Source organism: Mesoplodon mirus (genome assembly GCF_964341445.2).
Source record: "Mesoplodon mirus genome assembly, chromosome: 6".
NCBI lineage: Eukaryota > Metazoa > Chordata > Mammalia > Artiodactyla > Ziphiidae > Mesoplodon > Mesoplodon mirus.
In genome coordinates, this window is record NC_138982.1 from 33018594 (window position 1) to 33044309 (window position 25716).

Sequence of the window (25716 nt, forward strand, 5' to 3'; positions counted from 1 at the left end):
CTCAGAACAGTGCCTGGCACTCAGTACATCCTAGGTGTCATGATAAGTTACAGTTTTTATATCACCTCCATAGATTATTCAGCAAAATGGCTAAAAACTCCCATCTCCAGAGACAAAAGCAAGGACAGCGATTTATTTGCTAGGAAAGGCTAACTGGTCACTCATGTCCAAGTGTGGGGTGGTCCGTCAGGAAGGGCTTGGCTACAAGGGGAGACCGGAGGCTTCTTGCCCTAGGTCTGGCCTCCCTGGTGCCTGGCTGGGTGCATCCCTCCCTGGCCTGGCTCAGCTGGGGACGTGGGGGCATTCGGGGTAAGAAGTGCAGAGGGAGGGGAGTTAACAGAGAGTTCACTGAAAATGGAGCTGAGGATGCGGGGTGCAAGCTAGAGGCCAGAGAGAACACAGGGAGTGTGTCACAGAACTTTCCAGCTGCCTCAGACACCATCATGGCTTCTTACAAGCACCACTCCCCGTGCCTATCATGCATTTCCTTGGCTCTTCCTGTTGGCAGTCCGTTTGCTCTCTCCCAGCATAAGTCAGTTAGGCGGGGCCTTCCAACGACAGCCTGTGAGCTCTCGCTGGCCTCTCGCCTGCGCGGACTCCCAAGAGTCAGGCTTAAGTCTCTGTCCTCCACGGAGCATCGCTGTGGCCCTAACAAGACCTCGGCTGGAAGTCTGTGCGCTGACGCACACGCCTCAGCTTGGAAAAGCCCCTCCCTCTCTCCCCAGGGCCTGCCCAGAGCGCTGGCCTCTTCGCAGAAATTCAGTAAGCTGTTCCTTCTCCCATCCAGCTGGCTGCCTGCTGGCCGCCTGGCCTTCTCTCCTCTCAGACTGATTTGTCTCCAGCAGATGCTCCACCTTCTAAGTTAGGCCCAGCGGGACTGTGGATGAGACGTTCTGGGGGGGGTGGAATAGGACAGGGCCTCCTCCGGTGTCGCTGGAGGTCCGAATCCATTTCTTGTTCAGTCCTTAGAAGGCAACTGGTGCTCTTAGCCTTCGAGAGAGCGCCAGGCCAGTGCTCCTACGGGCTGTGGGAAGCAGGGGGTGTCCATGTGATGTGCTGAGCGCTCAGGCCGTGACTGCAGACAAAGAGGCAGAAGAGCCCTGGAGTGTCAGCACGAGGTGGGGGACTTGCAGAACCACTAGAGCGGGGCTCTCAGCCCTGGCCACCTAGCATCCCCTGGAAGCTTTACCACATGACAAGGCTCAGACCCCACCTACAACAAGTGGGGTCAGAATTTCCAGAGTGGGCCAGAGTTTGTTGTTTCAATGCTCCTCAGGTGAATCCAAGGGACAGCAGGGTTGAGAACCACTGCACTGGCCAGTTTCCTCTCTTGTAGGGGCACCTTTGGGCACAGGAAAGCAAGGTGACTTCCCTGAAGTCACAGGGACAGTTGGTGGCAGAGCTGGAAGAGACCCAGGGCTCCTGCCTCCTTGCCCTGCACCAACACGCTGCCTGCTGGGCTTCCTAGAGGCTGGAGGCCCTTTCTCCAGTCTTTCCCTCCTGGGCTTTCTCAGGAGACAGTGGTTGCTTGTTTCCTCTTGGTATATCTGTGGCAGCACTGTTGGTGGGACTGTGTGACAAAGTAGAGCAGCCTGCCTTTCCTCTTATTTTAATGCCCCCCTGACATCGTAGAGCTTCTCCCCGGGGTTGGGCCCTGTGGACCCAGGCATTCTCTTCCTAATCCCCTCTCACCTTCTCAGCAGTAAGCACCTCCCAAGGGACAAAGATTTTGTAGCGGTGGTTTCAATTCTGGGTGCATCTTAGAACCACCTGGAGGAGACTTTAAAAATTACACAACCCCAGACCAATTAATTCAGAGCCGCCAAGGGCCTGGGCATCAGTATTTTTTGAGTTCCTTGGTAATTCTAATGGGCTGAGAGTCACTGCTTTAGGGGTTTGCCACCCCCCAGGTGTCAGACTTAGGAGGAACTTAAAGATCCATTGGTAGGGGCAATATGCAGTTATATAAAGAACTCCTAGGGCTTCCCTGGTGGCACAGTGGTTGACAGTCCACCTGCCGATGCAGGGGACACGGGTTCGTGCCCTGGTCCGGGAAGATCCCACATGCCGCGGAGCAGCTGGGCCCGTGAGCCATGGCCGCTGAGCCTGCGCGTCCGGAGCCTGTGCTCCGCAACGGGAGAGGCCACAACAGTGAGAGGCCCGCGTACCGCAAAAAAAAAAAAAAAGTCTATGTTGGGTGGTCAGCCAAGCATTACTTGAGCACTCCCAGGGATGAGGAGCTCATTACTTCTAGAGGAAGCCTGTTGTATTTTAGTACAATTCTAATGGTTGGAAAATTCCTCTTACTCAGTGCTGAAATCCAGATACTTTCTGCTCATTCTCCTCCTATGCTCTCCTCCCCAGCCCCCCACTTGAAACCCACCAGTCCTAATTCTCATTCTCCAGCTCCTTCTGATCTTCATCTAGAACAAAGTAATTTGATTTGCATCTAAAATGATAGAGCCTTCTTTCCTTGGGGAGAATTTCATTAGAGCCTATCAATTTCTCCATACATCTTTTATTAAATCCTTAGAGCAGAAAAAAACACTGTGGATTAAATTCAACAATCCTAGCTTGTTTAAGGTGATTATTTCTGTGTGTGGTTTTTTATTGAAGTATAGTTGATTTACAGTGTTGTGTTAGTTTCAGGTATACATTTTCTTTTCCAGATTCTTTTCCACTATAGGTTATTACCAGCTACTGAATACAGTTTTCTGTGCTATACAGGATCCTTGTTATTTATCTAATTTATATATAGAAGTGTGTATCTGTTAATCCCAAACTCCTAATTTATCCCTTCCCCACCCTCTTTCCCCTTTGGTAACCATAAGTTTGTTTTCTATGTATGTGAGTCTATTTCTGTTTCATAAATAAGCTCATTTGTGTCATATTTTAGATTCAACATATAAGGGATATCATATGGCATTTGTCTTTCTCTTTCTTACTTCACTTAGTATGATAATCTCTGTGTCCATCCATGTTGCTGCAAATGGCATTATTTCATTCCTTTTATGGCTGAGTAGTATTCCACTGTATGTGTGTGTGTGTGTGTGTGTGTGTGTGTGTGTATACCACATCTTCTTTATCCATTCATCTGTCAATGGACAGTTAGTTTGCTTCCATGTCTTGGCTGTTGTGAATAGTGCTGCTATGAACATTGGGGTGCATGTATCTTTTCAAATTAGAGTTTTCATCTTTTCCGGATATATGCCCAGGAGTGGGATTGCTGGATCGTATGATAACTCTGTGTTTAGTTTTTAAAGGAACCTCCATACTGTTTACCCCTGCACATCGGTGCCTTGGTCTCTCACACACCTCTGATCTCATCTCCTTTTCTCTGGGCTCAGGCCTAGTGGTAACTGCCTTCCACTCTGAGGCTCCCTATGGGCTGGTCTTTTTTCCTGGTTATTCCCTGCCATCATTCATATTGTTACTTGTTCTAAAGTAGCATTTTTATTACCTTTTATCCATATCCTCCTGATTTACCTCTAGAATCCCTTCCAGTTCTAAAACGTCTGCTTTTTTTCTCTCCACATCAGGAGAGAATCACTTTAGCAACCTAAAGTGATTAACCTAAGTATCCTATGCTTAATCCATCCAAGCATAGCATAAATATCCTCATTTTGAGGTCCAATTTATTAGGTTGGACCACATGAAATTGCCATTTTGGTAGTCAAAACTGGTTGAAAGTCAGCAATTTTAAATGGTTCAATCTAATACGTTACAATCAGCCTATCTTTTTCATAGAAGTGTACTTGTAAATCTTTGAGAAAACAGGGGAGGGCTTTGTACTCAGGGTGTCAGATGGGCCAGGAAGAGGACAGGGTGTGGAATGAGTAGAAACTCACTTCATCTTAGTTTCTGCATCTATAAGGGAAGCTGATAAAAATTACCTATCTCTCAGAGCTGCTGGGAAGCTCAGAGGAGGCAATGTTAAGGAAAAGTTATTTTAAACTGCGAAGTTGGTCTTTTTGTTATGTGTGCAGGCTAATTGTTTAGAATAAAACAAAAGCGACCCTGCTATGCACAAGGCTTTACAGTGGTATGTGGTAGACCATATACAATGACATGATGAGAGGCATGGAGTAACTAACAGCCTTGGGGTAGAAGACCTGGGGAGTCTGAATCCTGGCTCAGATACTGACTAGTTGATAACCTTGGACAAGATACTTAAAATCTATAAAATGGGCAATAATGCCCACTTCCCTTGAGTTAGACTTCTAGCCTATGCGTACCACCCTAAAGGCAGTCAATTAACGTTAATTTCCCTGCCTGCCCTTTGTTCTAGCTCTGATACCTCTGTAGGGAGGCATCTAGAGTATTTCCAGCCTGAATCTTCTCCAGGGGTCAAGGGGTCAAGCTTTTGTTTCTAGTTCCATCCATAGATTTTGCAAAGGCCTGACATTGTCTCTACTCTGCACCCTTCCCTCTCTCTCAGTTTCCATTCCTGGCCTACTCCGGACCCTTTCTGCAGTCTGTCAACAGCAGGTCCATCTGGCTCTATGATTTCCCAAGAAATAATGGTTTACTCCTCTCTTCTAACTTTCTTTTTTCTTCTACCCAGTGGGTAGAGATTATATATGATATATTTAAGCTGAAAATTCAACTTATTCCCCGGCTTGTACCTCTCAATGCCCTGTTCTTTCAGTGATTAACTCTGGTTGTTAAAGGTAACATTCCCACCATGCCATAGAGATGGGCCAACCTATGTGAGGAGGGCTGTGCTGAGATGTTGAATGTTGGGCTGGGCATGAAGGTGTCCTTCCTCAATTCAAAGAGGAGAAGGGCATAGGGCAGTTTTGTAAAAACTGCCTTATTTTATTTTTAATTGAATTTCTTCCACTTACCTGTCTATGTTAGGATGGGCCAGAGATGGCTCAATAGTTATTGACCAACTGGAAGCCCTCCCAGGACAGTTTCAGGAAGAGGGAGATATAGGTGCCCTCCAGTCCACACTCTTCCCTCCTTTTTTTCCATTTAAGACTAAGGGAGCAACAAAGACACTTAGAAATGGCCCCAAGACTACTTTGTTCTGGGTGAGATGTCCTGCCTAGGACCAGCTACCATCTTTCTGATACTATTTAGGACATCAAAGAGCTTGGAATCAGGGCCTCAAATAGGAAAATGTCAGGCCAGGCCACATCCTCCTTTAAGTAGACCCCAGTGCAGTGCTGCCTCCAAGAAGGACTGGCACAGGAGGAGATGTTGCATTATCAAGAGAAGGAACTGATGACTCTGAGGCCCCCTGCAGAGATCCTGCCCCTCTCCTTTTTGTAGCTGGCCTGCTGAGACTTAGCTCATGCCAAACACCTGTTTCAACAGCACTTTCATGCCTCCTGGTGTCCACTGTAAATCTGTGAAATCTGCATGAGGATGATGCATCCAGAGAGGAGGGAGGGTGAGGCTTAAATAGCATCTTTGCTCCTCGGAGCCTCGTGAGCAAGCTCAGAGCTGGTGGAGCTCAGAGCTAAAATGAGAGCCTCGGATTCAATCCTAGAGAGAAGAGGTTACCACTGATGGTGCTTGCCTAGGAGAAGCTGGGGATAGATGACGGAGAGGAGGTCACTCCAGAAAACAGAACTTTCCCCAAAGAGAAGATGATGCAGTTTTCTTTTACTAGAGCTAGCTAAGCTGAAACCACTTTCCCCCCAAAAGAGCAGGGGACCCAGAAATGACATGCACTGGATGTGGCTTGGGAAGCAGAGAAGGAGCGACAGTGGTCTCATAGCTGGGGGTGTGCCCACCCTATCTGCTTAGGGAAGGTCACAGGTGAGAGGATCGTAAAGGTCGTGAGGAGCAGCCCTTGCAGGCCTCGGCCTCAGGAGCTCTCAGTGGCAGAATTCTGATGCTGCTTGGCCAGCCAGTGTCAGGATCCTCCTCAGGCCACCTCAGTGCTTTCCCCTGTGTCACTCAGACCTTGAAAACAGCTACGCCTCCTCCAGGACCCTTGTAGGATTGAAACTGCAGTCTGAACCTAAACTCTGCGGCATGTATGAGGAGTGCTTCCGTCTGCAAGTCTTGCCATGTTTCACACCAGCTCCCTGCCCGCCAGCAGCAGAGAGGCTGTCCCCTCATGGACCAGCCCGCTCCTTTTCTTGTACTTGCCTTTGGGATAGGACTGGGCTGCCTAGTTTCCCCACAATTGTCCCCCAGCCCCAGCCAGGAACGCTGATTCTGATACCACGTCCACTTGCCTCGCTCTCCACAAGGCCCTGAAGGCCACAGGAGGTATGGGTGCCTACTTTTGTACACAGGTGGGCACGTAGATAATTACCATTGCTGGCTCCCAGCTGCAGGGGGAGGCCTGGGCTCAGCTCAAACAGTCCATAGCCCCTGTCTCACTTGAAGTAATAACAAAGTCCCTTCTGTGGCTGCAAGGAGGCTCCTGCAGAACCTGCCCCAGAGCCTCTTCTCTGACTTCATCTCCTCTGTCTTAGTTTCCTTCTGCTGCTATAACAAATTACCACAGACTTAGTGGCTTCAAACAACGCACGTTTATTCTCTTATAGTTGTGTAGGTTAGAAGTCCAACATGGGCTCTAGGGAAGAGGCTGTTTCCTCACCTTTTCCAGCTTCTAGAGGCCAGCTGCATTCCTTGGCTCACGGCCCCTTCCTCCATCTTCAAAGCCAGCAACGTTGCATCCCTCTAGTCCTTCTTCCAAAGTCACATCTCCTTCTGACAACAGTGGGAAAGGTTCTCTGCTCTTAAGGACTCGTTTGATTACATTGTGCTCACCTGGATAATCCAGGATACCCTCCCCATCCCAAGGTCCTTAATCACATCTGCAAAGTCCCTTTTTCTGTGCAAGGTGACCTATTTACAGTTTCTGAGGCTTAGGGTGTGGACATCCTTGTGGGGAGGGGCATATTTTTCCTACCAAATCCTACCACCTCCTGACCAGCCTGCCTGACTGAACTCTTCCCCAGTTGAGCCAGACACTGTGCTATGCAGCACCCACGCCTTCCGTTCCCTCTGCCTGGAACAGTCCAGGTCCTCAGATGCCTGGACCGCTGTCACCACAGTTCCGTCACATCTCTGCTTGAATGTCACCTGACGAGAGACGTCTTCCCTCACTCCCACCCTCTTCCATCCCACTGTGTACCCCTTTTCCTGTTTTACTCCTCCTCATCGCAATTATGGCGCTACAGGGCATCTTTATTAACGTTTATTGTCTATTCCCCATACTGCCCCGCCCTAGATTTCCTGTACGAGTGCAGGGATTTTGTCTAGTTTGTTCATTACTCTGTCCCTGGTATCAAGAACAGTAGCTGGCATAAAAGAAGTTACTAGTAAATATTTATAGGAAGGAAGGGAGAGAGGGAAGAAAAGGAAGGAAGAAGGAGGGAGGGAGGGGAAGAGAAAGGACCATGAATCAAAGACCCCTGAGAGAGTTCATGTGTGAAGGGCAAGGCTCAGTGTGTCCTCCATCCCCTGGGAACTGTAGAGGAAAGCGGCCAAAGCTTTCTCAGGGGAGCCTGAGGATGGGGATAGGGAATGATGTTCTGATGCTAGGAGTTCTGAGTGAGAAAGTCTTTGAAATCCTGCTTCCTGGGAAATCTTCTCTGGGGACACATGGGTTAAGCACCTCTCATTTATCTGGAATGGTTGAAAGCTCAGAACTATAAGGATGGGCAGTGTCTTCCACGTTCCCTCCTATTAATGAAATCTTCCTTAAACTGACCTGAGTTACATCAAGGCAAAACCCACTTTGCATTCAATGTGTCGCCTGTGGGAGGGGAGGGGGCAATGACAGTTGGAATGAAAATAGCATCCCTCATAATGGACACCTAGCAACGGCAAGCCTTCCCAAATTGGAACTCAGAGTGATAGACGGGCACTTCTTACTGTCCGAGTTTGGGAACACTTTGACCTACTTAGAAGTGAACGTTTTTGGAAGCAGATAAACCTGGAGTGGTTTGTTTTTAGCAACTCCAGCTGCAGTCATCTCTCACTTTGATAAATAGCTTGTCTCCTCCTGAGCTCGGATCTCCAGGAACCCGTCCTGGCTGCCCGCAGATCCACCCCAGAAGAGCATGAGCACTGGTTGTTCTGGGGGAGACACCCGGGTCCTTTGTGCAACCCCACAGCCTTTTCAGCATCGCCTGGACTACCCTTACCTGGGGCTTGGTTCAGTCCAGAGGGTGATCAGGCATACTTCCTTCCTGAAAAACAGAGGGTGTTGGCAGGGCGAGCCGAGGCTAAGCTTTTTGAGCATAAGTGAGACAGCCAGAAGGAGGCAGACACTTGTCAGCTGGGCAGGCAGAGAGGGAGTGAGGGACACCTTTACAGGGCATAGCTGAAGACAGATTGGACGAGCTCAGTGGTGGTTTAGTCCTTGGAGTCTGGAAGCTGTCGCTAGGTGGATGGAGGCACCCACGGGGCCAGCAGGCGTGCAGTGGTTAGACCACACTAAACAGGTATAGTTAGGAGAAGAGATTACTATGCATAACGCTGGCCATTATGCTTTCCTGTAGACATTACTATTAAAATAACACATATAACCTGGGAATGGTTGTCCACATGGACGTTATACAATTTTGAAAGACGTGTTTGGAGTTCTAATTAAATATAGAAGCAATGTACAAATTGCACCTCCTTTCTTTTAATAAGTGTTTCTGGTCACTGGTAATTATTATTCTTCACACAAGGATGAAACCTCTACTTTATGTCCAGTCTTGGTCTGCCTCCAGTTTCCCTTTTCTGCCACAAAAAAATTGAACCAACTGCTTTCCTAGAACTCACCTTGTTCTTCTTTGTCTTTACTCAGGGAACAATCTTATTCAATTTCTGTTTCTCATATAATTTTCCCATTATAAATTCTCATATAGAGGTTAACTTAGTGACTTGCAGATAGTAGATATTCAAAAACCAACTCTTTGTTGTATAAATGATCAGTACTTGACAAGAACCTCAGAGTTTTAAGCCACAGTCAGAAATGGAGGCCAGGACAGGATAATATGGGGAAAATTATGAACCGCCCTGGTATCAGCCATCAGGCAGTTCACAGGCCAGAAATCTACACAGGGAAGATGAGGGTTAAGGAGCATGCGGTTAGTAACTAGAGAGCATCGCGGGTCATGGGAGGATGTCAGAGTCTGAGAAAGTGAAAACATTTGAGTCCAGGTGCTCCCTAAACTCTGTAGGTACCACGCAGGAAGTAATCCCAGAGTCCCAAGGTCCATGGTCCTTTGCCCTGACTTCTTACTAAAATCAGGTGCAGAGCTTTTTACAAACTCTAGATGGGAATCTGGATCAGAATCTGGGAGTGGGTGCTGGAAGAGAGATGTACTGCTGGAGGAAAAGGCAGGTAAGTGACCGGTTGGGGTGGAGCTGCCCACAGTCCCCAGAAACCACGCCCACAGCCCTCACCTGGCATGTTCCGGAGAAGGCGTGTACTGTACTTGTCGCTGTAGGAAGGTTCTCACAGGAATCTCTAGGCCTGAGTTGCGGCACAGTTGCTATTGCCTTCTGTCTCTGGGCTGAGCTCTCAATAAGAAATCTGGATAAATGTGATTTTGAAAAACTCAGTTCCTGTAAACCTGAGGAGCATAAGTCTAAAGGACAAAATTGGACACATGTCTGTTGGTGAAAAGGGCAGATGCCTGAGGTCATGGTCCAGCGTTCCTGAAGCCTGTGGCTAACTTGGGGGGAGAGGGCAGACCCACTAGTCCCTGGTACCAAGCCCAGCATTGTGGTATACTGGGCCCAGTATGTGTGCAGCCTGAGACCAGCAGGAATTCTTTGGGGTCCACTGTTGTGGGAAATGGAGATGAGATAAAATGGACACATCGGTAGGCAGAGAGCCTAATTCATGTAAGATAGACTTTGACCGGAAGCATAACTGAAGACAAACTGTCAAAAATAAGAATAAGATTCAACCACCTGTTTGGAAATTAGGAACACTCCAAAGATATTGCTGTAGCTCAGAAGTTCTTAACCTGAACTTTGGGAGTGGGTGGAGTGGAGTTTGAAAACCTTGAAATTATAGAGGTTCAACTGCCTTATACAAAAGATGTTTACTTGGGGGGCTCAGATAAGGTCCAGGGATAGATAAGACCTTGGAGGAAAAGTTTATTCAGGTGATGGCATCAAACCTCACACACAACCCGCTACCTCTCTCTCATTTCATCTCTTTCCTCCATGTTGGCTTTATTCTCAGGCAGCTTCTGCTTATGTAGTTATGGCAGGATGGCCTCCAACTGCTTTACATTAACATTCCACCAACCTAGAAATCTTCTGGGAAGGGATTACTGCTTTCCCAGTAGTTCTTGCTAAGGTCTTCCAGTTTATTATCATGGGCTGAAACTGGGTCATGTGCTAAATCTGAACCAGTCCCTGTGGCTGGCTGGCCGAGCCCAGGTCATGGGCCCATCCTTAGAGTGGAGGGTGGACAGAGGGAGAATGTCAGCTACATCCACAAACATGGTCTGAGAATGGAGGAGAGCTGGTTCCTCAAAGAAAACTCAAGGTGCTATAACAAAAAGAAGCGGGTGTAGATTACCAACAGATGGAGAGACTTTGCTAACTAATGGTTCTCCAAGTGTGGCCCTGGCACCAACCACATCAACGTCACCTGGAAACTTGTAGAAATGCAAATCCTCAGGCCCCACCCCAGACCTACTTAATCAGAAAGTCTGGGAGCGGGCCCAGTAATCTGTGTTTGAACTCACTATCCAGGTAATTCTGATGCACACTCAAGTTTGAGAACCAGCACACCACACCAATGGTTGTCAAACTGTGCTGCATCTTACAAACACCTGAGGAACTTTAAAAAATACTGATGCCCAGCCTCACCCAAAGGGGCATTAATCTGAATCTTGAGAGGGTTGGAGGGAGGAAGACCCAGGCATCAATGGTTCTTAAACTTGCTTCCACCCTGGAATCACCTGGAGAACCTTAAAAAAAAAAATCGAGTACCTAGAATTTAGAAAATCTTCCCTGATGATTCTATTAAGCATCTGTGTTTAAAAACCATTTCCCTACCATCCCCTCCAAATTGTCCTGAGGACAATTACAACATCTAGATGTAAGTTAGAGGATTCAGGCACCTATTTTCTTAAATCTCTCAACTCAAAACTTGGTCAAATATCTGACATTGATTCCCTTCTCTTTCACGTTCCTGTTGAACCTGTCCTAGTGGCTAGCTCCACAAGGACGGGGATTGTTTTTGTTCGTGAATGTAGACCCAGTGCCTAGAACAGAGCCTGGCATATAGTAGGCAGTCAGTAAGTGTTTGCTGAGTTAATGAATTGGCCTGAAATCAGTCAGTGTCCCAGTAGTGTTCAAGACTTCCTCGCTGGGTTGTAGACATCACTGGTATCATTCTGGAAGGCACACGAAGATGGCAGTGGGACTCTTGGGTTATTGATGCCTAACCAGTCTCCAAAATGTGCTGACCATATCAATTCAAGATGGGTAGGTGTTCCTAATGGTTTTATGCCTTTAAGTTGACAGTAGGATGGATTCCTGGGTTATAATAAGGACCAATGGAAACATGCCTGATGGATCCTTTTCATGGAGACTAAGACTACTTTAGAGTCTACTTGTACTCTGATTTTTTTGAAGTATAGTTATACAATATTATATAAATTACAGGTGTACAACACAGTGATTCACAATTTTTAAAGGCTGTACTCCATTTATAGTTGTTATAAAATATTTGCTATATTCTCTTTGTTGTACAATATATCCTCATAGCTTATTTTTTACCTAATAGTTTCCAGTACTCTGATTTCTGAAGCAAGGGCTGAATCTTCCTCAGACATCTAATTCAAGACAGTTTCTACACGATGATGTTGTCAGCCTCTTGTCAAAGATTATGATAGAAAGATGATCCAGTGTCACTTAAACACAAAGGCCCACAGGAGGGTTTAAGTAAAAAAGGAACTGGTTACTCACCAAGCAACTTCGAAGCATTTTTGAATTCCTATCAGAGTGCCCCAAAAGTATTCAAGGAGGTGGATTGGGTGGGTAAACCAAATATGGACTCTTGTATCATAGCATCCAGACAGTGGATCACAAGCAAACAAAGTTCACTTTTCGAAGGGCTGAAGGTACTGGCCATTTTCTGCTCTGGGCTTGCAAGAACAGCAAAATGGGTGTTATATTTGGTGATATAGAAGAGAGAACTAGACAACAGTACTGGTTGCCACATCCTGCAGTAATTCAAGCTGTCAAGATGAGACTGACCAATAGGATGATAAGTGAATTCAGGAATCTGGGGTGTGGGCTGCATGAGCAATTTGAACTTTCATTTCGCTGTTTCATACGTGGAGCACCAGGGGTACATTTCCTGCTCGACAGTGAGATTCTTATAGAACACTTGCCAGGAGGGCCCATCATGGAGATGGCAGTGGTAGAACTAGAAGTTAGATTTTGACTTTGGGTTCTGCTCTTCCTACATGGTGAAGCTTTTTAGAGTTTCTCTTTAGAGTTAAATCATCGAAGGCTCATCATCATTCATTCATTTCGTTTCTTCAGATTTAAAAGAGGACCCTACCTTATAAGGTTTTTTGGTGTGGATAAATGACCTAATGTATTGAAGGCAACTAGGAAACTGCTTGGCACAAATAAATGCTCGATAAATGCTAGCTGTTGTCACTCATGAAGCTGTGCTACCGTGTTTACTGAGCATCGACTGTGTTCCAACCATGTGGCAGGTGCTGCAACACAAATAAATAAGGCCAAAACCTAAGCATGGTTCAAACTGAGAAAGGAAGCCCCAGATCCTAGTAACTCCTAAAATGTTGTCCTGTGGCTGTCTTTCTTCCAGGTGGGAATTGAGTAATCAAGCTTCTGGTTTTTATCCCTCTCACAAACTCCCCTCCCCCCTTTTTTTTTCCTGATGAATGGGCTACTTTGAGTGCTGCATGTTTCCAGCCATCCCTTTTCCTAAATCTGGACACAAAGGAACGGGAGAGATGCTTTGTGAGTGATTAACGCAGTAGTTCATGGGAAGGTCCAGTTGGTGTGGTGCCGGTGGGCTTCTTGGGGGGGGGGTCGGGGGGATGTGAGCTTGACCTTGAAATATGAAAAGACTTAAAAAGGAAACAGATAGGGATTTTTTTTTTTTTTTTTTTTTGTGGTACGCGGGCCTCTCACTGTTGTGGCGTCTCCCATTGCGGAGCACAGGCTCCGGACGCGCAGGCTCAGCAGCCATGGCTCACGGGCCCAGCTGCTCCGCGGCATGTGGGATCTTCGCAGACCGGGGCACGAACCCGTGTCCCCTGCATCGGCAGGCGGACTCTCAACCACTGCGCCACCAGGGAGGCCCCGGGAATTTTTTTTCTTTCTTTTATTTTTTAAATGAGGAAACTGAAGATCAAAAAAGTGAAGTGACTCACCTAAGGTCAGACAGCTACTAGGTGACAAAACAGCTTTGAACTTCCGTCTTATGGTTTCTTTCCGATACTGAGCTTTCCCACAACATCATTACCACACCGGAGCCGATAAAAAGGGGAGGCACAATTATCATTATTAGCCTTAAATATTAAAAAGAAGGAACAAAAAGCGTAGGTGAAGGTGTTTTCAACACAGAAGGGGCTGTCCATGTTCGGAGGCTGAGGAGAAGGAGGGGGTGAACCTGTCAGAGAAAAAGCACTATTGAGTCTCGAACCTTCTAAATCTGCTTCTCTCCCACCTCTTTGGCCTCATCGGATTGCGGATTTTAAGCCAGAGCTGACTGTGGCGGCCTTTGAGGAGAGGGAGCTGCACTAAAGGGGAAGCACCTGTTTTGCGCCGAGGGTTGTGTACGCTCCTCCTCCCCGTGCGTGCCCCGTGCCGGCGGCCAGAGCGGCCTTGCATAAGGCTCTGGGCTGCGCTGCCGGCGGGACTCAGGCAAACAGCTGGACTTTGGAACTCCGCCCCCAGCGCCGCCCTCCCCGCCGGCCCCTCCCCTTCTCCCCAAGGTGGCCCTAGCTCCCAGAAAGTCGGAGTCGTTGCCGCGGTGCGGGAGAGGAGGGCGGGAAGGGACGGCCGAGGTTGCGAGCTGGCTCCGGGGCCGCGGGGCCGCGGTGGCCTGCCTGCTGCACTCCCACAGCGGCGGGCACCCCGGGCCATGCGGGAGCGCTGGGGCCGCGCGGCAACATGAAGGGCGGCGACCGCGCGTACACCCGAGGTCCCTCTTTGGGGTGGTTCTTGGCGAAGTGCTGCTGTTGCTTCCCGTGCAGAGGTGAGTGGCTGTCGGTGCTGCTCCTTCTTTTTAGGCAGAGACCGGGCAAGCTGAGTATGGTGTGGGCGGGAGTAGACCGTGGTCTGGGGAAAATGCGGGTGGGGAGGGGAGCACGGCAAAGGGAGGGTTTGCTCCCAACTGTGTTCATTGCAGTTTCTGCGGCACGAAGCGGGTCGCTCGCTCTCCACTCTCAAGGAGCTTCTGACTTGGATGCGGAGCTGAAGTTTGGGAACTCAGTTACTTACCGGCGACTTTGCATGCTGGGCTCCAGCCTGCAGAGGGGTTGGGGCGCGGTTGCGAGGGAGAGGGAGAGGCCACTCGGAGCTCTGGGCGTCCCTGTAGTGGCAGAGTCACACTTTCGTGCTCTCATTTACATATGGACCTCAGCCGCGGGGTTAACAGATGACTCTTAGCTATAGGAATGTGTTTGACACTTGTCTCTACACCAGGAACTATTTTTGCCAAGTGACAACTTTCTTTGGGGACTAGAGCGGGCTTTTCTCTGCCTGGGCTTTGGCAGGTCAGCGTGGGTCTGCAGCTCTGGGCCGGAGCTTGGCTCATTAATTAACCAAGAACTCTATGTACCCAGTTAGGACAGTATTTAATTATTCTGCTAATTTTAGTGTTGTCGAGAAGACTTGCAGGAAGCAACTAATTTCCCCAAAATCAGCCTGCAAAGCACAATGGTGAGAAGGATGACAGAAGGAAAGTGTAGCCTATCCTGAAAAAGAAATCGAGCCCTTCCTAGACAGAGTTAACAGATGTTCCTAACACAGTTCATGTCACTTTAACACCTCAGCTTGGAGGGTGGGAGAGATTCTGTTTCTGTGTGGTTAGAAGTGAGAATATAGGCTCTCACTTGGCATAAGCCTTTTTAAAATTTCACCTGTTGGGTGTCTCGCCTCCACCCCTATTTGCAATGCCCCAGTCTCCTTACCCATCCTCGCCTAACAAGTCCTGATGGAACTCTCTGGGAGTTACTGGTGAATAAACTTCATCCAAGTGACCACCGCGTCCTCTGTGCTCACCCTACACATAGCTCTGACAAATTCTCCATCCTAAGCAGGTAGGAGACTACGAAAACTAATTAAATCTGAAGGACCTTTCCCCAAGTCATTAAGGTTCATAATGTCAGCGTCAGATTCTCTCAATCCTGCATTTAATTAGAATAGCTTGGAACTGAGTAGTAGCTAACTCTCAAAATCAGAATTCAGAGGGAGAAGGAATTTTAACAGGCCAGGGACCCTCACAAAAATCCAAGCCTCGTTCAGAAACATTCAGAACCAAGGCTGGGAATTGAAGCAAGGGGGTATGAAAAGGGAGAGGAAGCAGGAAATGGCCAAAGGGAATCCGAGTGGGTGGGTTTGCGCTGCAGGCTGGGCTGCTTTCATGGTGAAGGGTTTCCAAGCAGGATTTCTTGGGAGTCCATTTCCTGTCCCAAGGCAGAATTCGGGAACGTGGGCGGTGCTTATCTAAAGGCCCTGCAGCTGCCTCCTTGAGTCCAGATGTGCGGCAGCCGCAGCTCCCTTACAGAGTAATTCTCCAGGGGTCTCTCAGCCTTTGCTTTGTTTGTGAATTGCCCTGGCGGGCCCTCCGTGTGGCGGTGATAGGAGGGGGCAGGGAGCCCCCTTGGGGTGCCTGCTGGGTCACCTCCTGTCTGCAGGACTGGGAAAGCGGTGGCTGCAGGCTCTGTGGCTTGCTGGGGCCGGGGTGGGGGGAGTGTTGCTGGAGCCAGAGCTGGAGGACACCATCGCCTCTCAGCTGAAGACAGAGGGAGGCAAAAGGCCCAAGCAGTGAAAGCAGCTTAAAAGGGAGAAGGAGGGTAACAAAGGTGGGTGCCTCTTGCCTTCTCCCTCTTTAGTCCTTATTCTTTGCCACATCTGAAACATGTGAAGATGGAAAACTGGGGCTCCAATCTGAGAAAGATGGTGGGGGACATGACTTAGCCACCCTTCCCAGAGCCCCTGGCAGCCGCTGGGCAGGCTGATGTGTCTGAGGTGTTGGACACTGCCCGGGGGCTCCCTGAGTCTGCTCTAACAGCAAGGAGAGCTGAGTCCCCACCCAGCCCGAAGGCATATATTCGAAGCAGACTGAAAAGATAATGTCTTGTACTGAGCTTGAATGCATTGTCCAGAGCCCCAGAACTCCATAGGAAGAAGCTTGCCCCAACTGCAACACAGGGAAGGGCTCGGGCGAGAGTCTGAGAGGCTGATGGGAGTGCAGGGCATCTACACCAGGGACGGTTGGCCTCCCTTTTCATTTAAACCAGTTCCTCTGGTTGTACAGATGACTGTGAAGCTAATGGTTTAGAACTCACGACTATGGTTCCTGAGTCAAGGGGCCTTGACTAAGTGGCTTCCAGTCACTCAGCATTTAAAGGACACCTCCTTCTAAAGTCTGGGACAAAGGAACCAAGAGGAAGTGGAATGTTCTGGTTATTTTTGACACAAAGCTAAGCTATCCTGGACTTGCTCTGGTGAATCCTAAGTGGTTGTAATTGTTAACCCTAGGGTAAGAGTCAAGGATTTAGTGACGTACCTTTGTGGCCTTTAAAGATCATATTTGAGAAAAATATGGACGCAGTTAGTGGAGCTTGTCTTTGGATTTGGAAAAGTGAGGAAGGCAACTCTCTTGTGTTCTTCTGTTCCAGTTTTTGGTTCTGTTGAGTATGGGTGTGGCAAAGGGGTTTGATGAAAGATGACCTTCCTTCTGTACCTTGAAATAAGTATTGAAGGGCAGGAAAACTGAAAACCAAGGGTAGAACAGAAATAGAGATGGATGAGAAGGAAAGGACAGCAAATACATTTATAACTGCCTTTTTGGAAGTGAAAAATAGCCAAACATGAAATAGTGGCATGTGTGTGTGTCTGAAGGGTGATTGATCACTGATGTCGCACTCTGTGGGAAGTTTCAGGATTTCTTTGGCTACTTTGACTTTCCTCTATACCTGAAGAAGTGGGTCCATTCTGGATTCTTCTGCAGTGATCTTACAATTTTAAAAAGCAGCTTGTTTCCGAGTGACAAAAAGGATTTCAAGTCACCTGGAGGGTTGCTAATACAGACCAGACTTTGTGACTTCTTAGATCATGGAGCCTAGAGATTTTTCAGACTTTGATATTTGGAAGCCAGTTTTAGAGCCTTTAATTTTCCAGTCAATTAACTTTGGGTATATGGACAAAAGTCCCTTCTTGGAAACCTTTCCTGACTGCTGCCTTCCTCTGCTTCTCCACAGTGTGCATGGCATTTATTTATACTTGCTTACTGTTGTGTCATTGTCCTTGCCTCTCGAGCCCATGTGCCATCACATCTCCCCATTTGTACTGTGAGACGGTACCTGGTTCAGAAGACTGTCTCAGAAGTGAAGAGAAATAAGGGTGGCGACTTATCCAGGCCGAGTAAGCTCACGGGAGAGGTGCTGAGATCACAGTCCCATGGCTCTTTCGCCACAGGGGCGATTGGGGCTGACATCACAGGGTATGGGTAAGAGTTATGGGGGTTTACAGGGCATCCCGAGTCATCCTTATCTATAATTTCTTTTTTTCCCCCCTACATTTCCCCAGAATCACTAAGCAGGAATCTTATGATTGGATGTGAATATTCCTTCTTTGGCCCATGAATTAATACAGCTCATTTTATAAACTGAATTTAATGTGTGAAACCATGACACCAAGTTCCTTTAGAAAGGTGTTGGTAACCTCAGAGAGGAACAAAAGTGACATTCACTTTTGTTTACTTTAGTTAACCACCCAAGGGTCAGAGAAGCCTTGGGGCCTTGAGGTATACATCCCTTTTTATTTCTTTATCTTCCAGGAAGTGCCTTTACCACTATGAAAATTGAACTGACCATTTAGCATGTATGTTTGTCCATCATATCTCTCGATTTTCTCTGCCTCCCAGGGATATACCTTAACCTGGGGAGAATTTCCACACATACGTACTGTTGCCAACCTAGATCTTATGGTTTTTTTCCCATACCTGATTCTCTGACTAGTGGGTAGTAACAAGAATATCAATTATTCCCTGCCTTCCAGTCATAATGTAGCCTAGTAGAAATAGGAGTATATGGATTTGGTTGGGGTGGAGGAGATTGGAAGTGGAAGCCAAATGTCCTCTTCTGGTTCGACCATGGGTCCAACAATCACTGATCGTGCTGTAGGCATGTCACCCCAGGGATTCCATGTGCTACAGGTTGGTAAGTCCTAACCTGAGATAAAAAGATAAAAACTCAGACTCTGTGTTTTTATTCAAAATAAAAGGTTTTGGGGTTTGTTTTGTTTTTTCTAAAGTGAACATGGGGGATTCACTTCGGAGCCCCAAAATGCTGTAAGCCTACCTTAGTCTGGAGCAGTGTTTTTGGTATTCTCCTTAATGAAGTTCCTCTTGAATCTTGGGGCTTCTCTTCTGCCCTAAAAAGACTCCGCATCCTTTTGAAGTGCTTCTCCTTTTCAGTGAATGTGAGTGGCTGCATGGCCTGCCCTCTCCTTCAGACCAAGGCCCAGCTTTTCCATGCCCTAGAAAGAGCATGGGTCTAAAAGCTGCGGGGGGCTTCTCAAGCAGAAGGGGCTATACCATGGGAAGTTAGAACTGGAAGCAATCTTAGAGATTATTTAATAGATCTTTTTTTCTACAGGAGGAAACTGAGATCCAGCCATTTAGTAGCAGAGTCAGACCTAGAGCCCTTTTCCAGTGTTCTTTCTGCGCCTCCATTTTTGTCTTCCTGGGCATGCAGTTTCTCTTACTCTAGACAAAGGCACGGCTGGCCCAAATTAGAAGGGTAGAGGCTGACCCCAAGCTGGAACTTGGGTGTTAACTGTGGAATCATCTGTGGTTCTGGGGGGTGATTGCATTGCCTGGAGCCAGTGAGATCTGGACCTCCCTGTTCTGCCTTCAGTGGCTGTTCTGTCCCAAGACCACAGAAGGCAGTGACCGCAGTCACACCTCTGTCTTTCCCAGAGCAGCTTCTGCACATTGTTCTTAGTAAATATCTGTCCATGTTTTCCCCTCTGGTTCAATTTAATTCCAAAGGCCCCTTTCCCCCGCTTTCTTTCTTGTCTCTTTTCATGAAATGTACCCTTTCAGGTGGAAATGAATCAATGAAATACATTCCTATCATTCCGTTTTTGAAAGTCACTGGTGTTTATGTAACACACAGTGTTTTAATCCATTTGACAAATGTTTATGTGCTGACTGCCTGCCAGCCCTGCGCTGGATACTGGGGGAGAATGGATGGGAATCATAATGGCACTGACCCCATTGGGCTGCTGTGAGGATTAGTTAAGGCAATGTATGTAAAGGGCTTAGCGTAGCACCAGGCATATAAAGTGCTTTAAAAAGGTTAGCTACTAACAGTAGTTGGAATACGAAACATAGAACCCATACTCAGGGGACTCACAGCTAAATATCTGTGGGTCTTCTAGGTGGTAATGCTGCAAATCTACATTCCTAAGCAATTTAATGGTCTTGGTTCAAACCATTGTCATCTGTGCCTCAGTGCTGTAGAGTTGCCACTGTGGGGAAAGAAAGCTTGTGATCTATAAGTACGATAGGGATTTCCTTTTTTTTAATTAAACCAATTAAAAATTTTTTAAATATGCAATGCTTCTAGTGTTATAATCACTGTGGTTATATAAAAGAACATCTGAGAGAAGGTACTGGCAAGATACCCTAAGCATCCTCGAGTTATTCTTCTCTGAGGGGAAATACAATGTACAAGGATTGAAACATGGCTACACCAGGATTGAAGTTTAGGTCCTGAAAACCTATGTTATGTAAAAAGACATCACTTCCTGCCTGCCCCTTGACTTTGGCTAACAATCTAATTGAGAGCCATTTTTCTGATCCCATCAGCCAACGTTTGTTGCACACCCTTCATTTGCAAAGGTTTGCAGGTCCTCTTCAGGCTGTTTTTGCCTAGGTAAAAATCATGACCTGCCCACAGCAGCCCCCAAGGTTCTGGACATTCTCTGAGGTTTGGCCATTATCTTGTGTATTCCTTGTGGTTGGGAAACATGGGTAGCTTGGCCCCCCTGCTTGGTCTATTCAGTGACTAATGGAGTTCCTCTTTTGAGGTTGACAGAACCTTCTGTGTTATACTTCCTGCAAGGAGGTGAGCCCTGGTTACACCTGCAAGGCAGCCAAGAGGCTGCCAGATTGGCTTTAGCCAGGTAAAGGAGCAAAGATCAGAGTTATGCAACAGGTCCTTTCACATTCTTCTTGCTTTACTGGAGACCATAGTGAGGAAACTGGCAAATTGAAAGGAAGGGAAACCCCCTCCGCTGCTCGGTTGAAACAGTACCTCATAAAACATCTCTGTATGCAGGTACTTGCTCTCCTTGGGGTGGGATTGGTTGTAGGCACCTGTTTGGTCTCTTACAGCACCTGGTGTGCAAAAGGCTCTCAGGACAGTCCCAGTTTCTGCTCTCCCACCATTAGCATCTCCATTATTGCCCCCAGGGAGAAAGGGATATTATCTTTCCCCATCCAAAAGAGAAGCAAGCCTCACTGTTAAAAAGAATTGCAGACACTTCACTTCTGCACAGATTCTGGATGTCAGGCTCACACCTGTGTACTGCCTCCTCATCTTCTTTCTCTGCTTCGAGCAGAAGTTCTCCAAGAGTGGTTAACACTGGAGAAATGGAAATGCAGATTCTTGGCCCCATTGACTCAAACTCCGGAGTGAGCCCCAGCAGTCTGTGTTTTAACAAGCCCTCCAGGAGGCTTAATATTTTTGGTTTGTTCTTTTCTCTCCTCTCCACCCTCCCCACCTTCCTCCTCCTTTCCCCTGGCTCCAGCAAGGGCATCTGTGACCTGCTTCCTGGGGATTCTGCTTTGAGAAGTGGGGGAGGCCCTTACCACTCACTGTTACTTGCCAGGAGGGTTGGGGGTGACAGGGACGAGATTGAAATTAGGAATCACCTACATCTTCCCTGAGCCCTTCAGCCCCCAGGGGCGAGTAAGGATAGTTGTGGCATCGTTCTTCCCATTTAAGACTCCTTCCCTCTTACGTTCATTTTCCTCAGACTCTTAAAAGGTAACTATGCTTGCTTCAGAAAAAAATCAAAAGTTAGGCAAACAAAAAAGACCATAAAAGCATAACTTTGTAGCATAATCCTTACTACCTCGTAACAACTACTTAATCACTTAATGTATCCTTTTCTATATGTTTACCCCTTTTAAAATAAATGGGTTCCTATTTATAAATATATTCTGCCTTAAAACATGATTTCACTTAATCTTCGGAACGTCTTTCCATAGAGATGCATTTCCAGGATCTTTTTAGTGGCTACAAAGGGTTTCGCTGTAGACAAGAATTGAACTTGACAATTGTTGGTACTGATTTAGTATAATGGCTAAAATTTGGTGAGAAGGGATGAGGAAGACCCCTGGGTTAAGCGATAGATCTTTCCAGAATCAGACTGTACAGGCAGATTCTGTCCTGGAGTTTACGAATCTCCACTCCTTACATCCCACCTTTCCTTTCCGTGAGGCATATTTCACCCCACGGGGGGGGGTACGACTTACCCCTCTCCCCCGTGAGACCAGTGTGCACAGGGCTAGAGCTGTATGTTTTACCCCCTCAGCCTTTTCTTGCTTACGTGGTGTTAGGAATCTCCTCACTTCTGAGACTTCTAATTGTGCAGTTGCCTTCATGAGTAGGTCCAGGGATTTCTCTTTTTCTCTTTCTGAGACATGCCTCCAAAGATAGGTCATTTCAAAATTATTGTTACTGGGAAAGAGAGCCTTGGTTTTTTTTGTTTTTTTTTTTTTGTCTGCCTAGCAAAATCATACATAAACATTGGGAAAACATTTAAAAATACAGATAAATGAAAATAAAATCCCATTACCTAGAGAGAGCTATGTTAACATTTTAAATATATCCTTTTAATTTTTTTCCATTTGTGTATTTTTTCCAGAAATAGGGTATAGTAGTGTTACAAACTTTTTTCTCATAACATACTAAACAACTTCCACGACGTCTTTGTGGATGCCTTTAGTGATATGCCAGCTCAGCTCAGGTTGGGATTGTTAAATATTCAGTGGTTAAGCCATTGGTAGCTTGAAATCAGCCATGGTGGGAGTAGATATACTAAGAATGTTACCAGACACCACAAATCAAGGTTTTTTGTTTTATTCAGAGAGCTGGTTTATCAACATACTACTACGTGCTCATTTTATCATGTGTAAATATGGTTTGTTTTCATTTTCAACCTCCCTATGTTTGGTTGTTTCTAATTTTGCTATTATCAACAATATTGTAATGAGCATTCTTACAGTTAAGTCTTAACACACACCTGTAATTACTTCCTGAGGATAAATCCCTTGAAGTGGAGGTCCTAAATGAAAGGACATCCCAAATTTCAAGACCTAGTTGTTGCCAGTTATCCCCAATTTTATACCCTTTGAAAGGAAGAGTGTGCTGTTCTTTGTTTAAAGAGGATTTATGAGAAACATCCTCTGGGACCAGGAATTTCATGTCTCTCCTATTGTTTACTTCTGTTTACATTTTCTGAATTAACTTAATTCTTTTTATATAACAAAATATGCTGGCTGAAAGCCTTTGATGCTTAAGCTACGTACTGATAAGCAGGGTGTAAAAAAATTCATCTTGTGGGTTGTTCTGGATTGGGAGGCAATATATCATGATGATTAAGAGCTTGGACTCTGGGGCCAGAATGAGTTTGAATCCCAGTTCTGCCAGTTACCTGTGTGACTTTGTGCAAGTTACATAAACTCTGCCTCGGTTTCCTTGTCTGGAAGATGGAAAGGATGATGGAATCTAGTCACGGAGTTTTGACAAGGCTTAGATGGGTTGACATACGTAAATCACCTAGACCTGGCACATGGTGAGTGCTGTGTACGCGTTGGATTATTGTTAGCATTAATGAGTGTATAGAAGTCTCTGTGGAACTGTGCCAACTGTCACATTCAAATGATTTCATTAGTTCCTTAATCATATGAGAAATTGAGCTGAGCATATTATGTATTGATCCCCAAATATTTGAGTACCATGTGGCAAGTATTAGACTAGCAACCATAGAGAATTTAAGATGTTTCCACGCCCCTGAGGATCTTGCAGTCCAACTTGGGAGCTGCCCCATAAGCATAAAACAGTAAATAATGACCAAAAAAAGGAAAATAGTTACTGAAGACAGTAGGAGGAAAGATGCTTCAAGGTCCTGCCTGATTTCTGACTTAAGTAGTTATGCAGAAGCTGATGAGAGCACAGTGCCTGGGGTGATCTGGGAGGACTTCTCAGGAGATGTAGGGTTCTCTCTGGGCCCTACAGGGGCTTTTAAAGGGCTGAGTATATAGTGTGAGCAAAGCAGCAGGGATGTGCAGGGGACCACAGAGGAGAGGTGAGACCTGCCTTCTCAAGCTGTGCTGTCTAATTCTCTAGCCACTAGCCATATGTGGCTATTGCAGACTTGAAATGAGGATGGTCCAAATGGAGCTGTACTGTAAGTATACATTACATACCAGATTACAAAGATTTAGTACAGAAAATGTAAAGTAGCTCAGTAATCTTTATATTGATTACATATTGAAATGATCATATTTTGGACATAGTGGATGAAATACAATATATTAAACTTAATTGTACCTGTTTGTTTTTACTTTTTTACTGTGACTACTAGAAGATTTTAAATGATATAAAATTATATAATTTTATTTTTTATATAATATAAAATATGTGGCTCACATATGTGGCTTGCATTATGTTTCCTTTAGATGGAGCTGTCCTAGACTTTATAGTCCATGATACATTGATGTGCCGGAGTAGAAAGGATATAGAGTTAGAAACTTTCACCCCATTCCAGGGCCAATCCAAGGCCGTCCTGCAGCCCCTCCATAATTCCAGGAGGATGGCAGTCTCCCTGATGCTTAAAGATGCCCATAGGCATTCTCCACTGAAAATTTCAAGCAAAGCAGTCATACATTTTCCTTTCTGAGCAACATAGTTTGTGAGGAAACAAACAGGACTGAAATTGCAAGTTCTCCTCATGGAGCTCAGATTAGCCAGCTTTTAGGCACATAATGTGGGGAAGTCCTGAAAAGAATAGTGAACAGGAAGACTGACAACGTACTACCATCTCCCAGCTGACGGACTTCACTCCAGTCCTGCCTCTTCATATGACATAAGAAGTGTGGCTGGCCTGCATGTCCCCAGGGTCTCAGGGATAAGATGGGGCGGAGGGAGCCCGCTGCTCTGACTCAGGACCGAGGTCCAGAGAAGGCATGACTAGGTGGGTGCATGCAGCTCCTGGTCGAACTCGGGCAAGTTTCGTTTTGCCATTTAGCTGAATGACGTTTGAGTGTTTGATTCATTCTGAACAGCATTTCTCATCCCATTTGTGTCCTCCTGAAGCATCACCGAGTGCCTGGCAGAGTGCAGTGCTATACAGGCTATTGGGACCATCTCCCTATTTGTGTAGGGAAAGTTGAATATATAGCATGCCTTGCTTGTATGGCATCATAGAACACTAGAATTTTACAGCATCGCAGAACATAAAGATCTCAGTTTTATCCATGAGAAGAGCACTTTGGAAAAGACAAAAGACTTGCCTGAAGTCTCAACTGGTAACGAGTAAAATGGTATCATTCTGTCTGTAGCATATTGCTTATACCTTTACAGAGAAGACAGTGAAACGTAGAATAGTCCTGCCCTTTTTTGGTGGGGGGGTGGATGGAGAGGATAGAAGCACTTGATCAAGTCTTCTGGGAAATCCAGCTCTTTGGAAGGAATCTGGGTGGGGGCAGGGATCCCAGTGAATCAGAAATCGCTCTCAGGTTCCTGAAACTATGTCCTAGCCACCTGCTCTAGATCTGCTCCCATAGGAATCTGTCCTACAGTGGCCACTTGCATCTGGTGTTTCTAAATGTCTAGACGGGTTCTGGGGGAACTTTACCACTCTGAAATCACAGCTGGATTCCCAGAACCTAGAGCTGAGGGCTAGGTCCCACGGGTCCTGACAAAATCAGGATCTGTTCCACTGGCCTGGAGTCTCCAAGTGAGGCAAGGCTATACGGGGGACCTTCTTTAGACATGTCATGGGATCTTCCTATGACCTTCCAGGCCTTATGGAAGGTCAAGGTTGATCCGAAGCCAGGCCTGGATAGCCAGTGTGCTCCAGTCTAATCAGGGTCCCATGAAGCCCTCCCAGACAACCCAGGGAGGTTTGTGGCTGCCACAGTATTCTGGGTGCCTTATTCAAAGTTTCCTGGGCTGGTCATCTCTGACTGCTCCAACACTGGGGGATCATTGGCAATCACAGCCAGTGAACAAAGTGGGTGTGGCATTGCCCTTGTAAATTTACAGTTTAGAGAGGGCAGCAGATCTCTCTCTCACACACACACAGATCTTTGTAAGTGCTCGCAAAGGGCACCGTGAGAGTATCTGTTGGAGGGAGAGGGGAGGAGGTAGAATTTACACTGGGGAAAAGGGGACCTTGTGTGAGGAACTGATGTAAGTACTGAAAGTCTGTTACTGCCATTCTTCTGGTCCCCAAGTGGACCACATTTAAAGGGTCTTTCCAGAAGGTTTTGCT

The 25716-nt window shown here is 46.6% G+C and overlaps 1 protein-coding gene across 2 annotated transcripts in view; it reads left to right on the forward strand.

The window, feature by feature from the left end:
• Positions 1-13293: 13293 nt before the first annotated feature.
• The window catches only part of LOC309806837 (kalirin-like), a gene marked incomplete at its 3' end in the record, with an annotated part of 110921 nt that continues 98498 nt past the window's right edge, over positions 13294-25716 (forward strand). For both annotated transcript variants that reach the window (XM_082625801.1, XM_082625800.1), the window contains exon 1: positions 13294-14170. In XM_082625801.1, the coding sequence (XP_082481927.1) occupies positions 14086-14170 (85 nt within the window). In that variant the 5' untranslated portion in view covers positions 13294-14085. The remainder of the gene's footprint in view (positions 14171-25716) is intronic.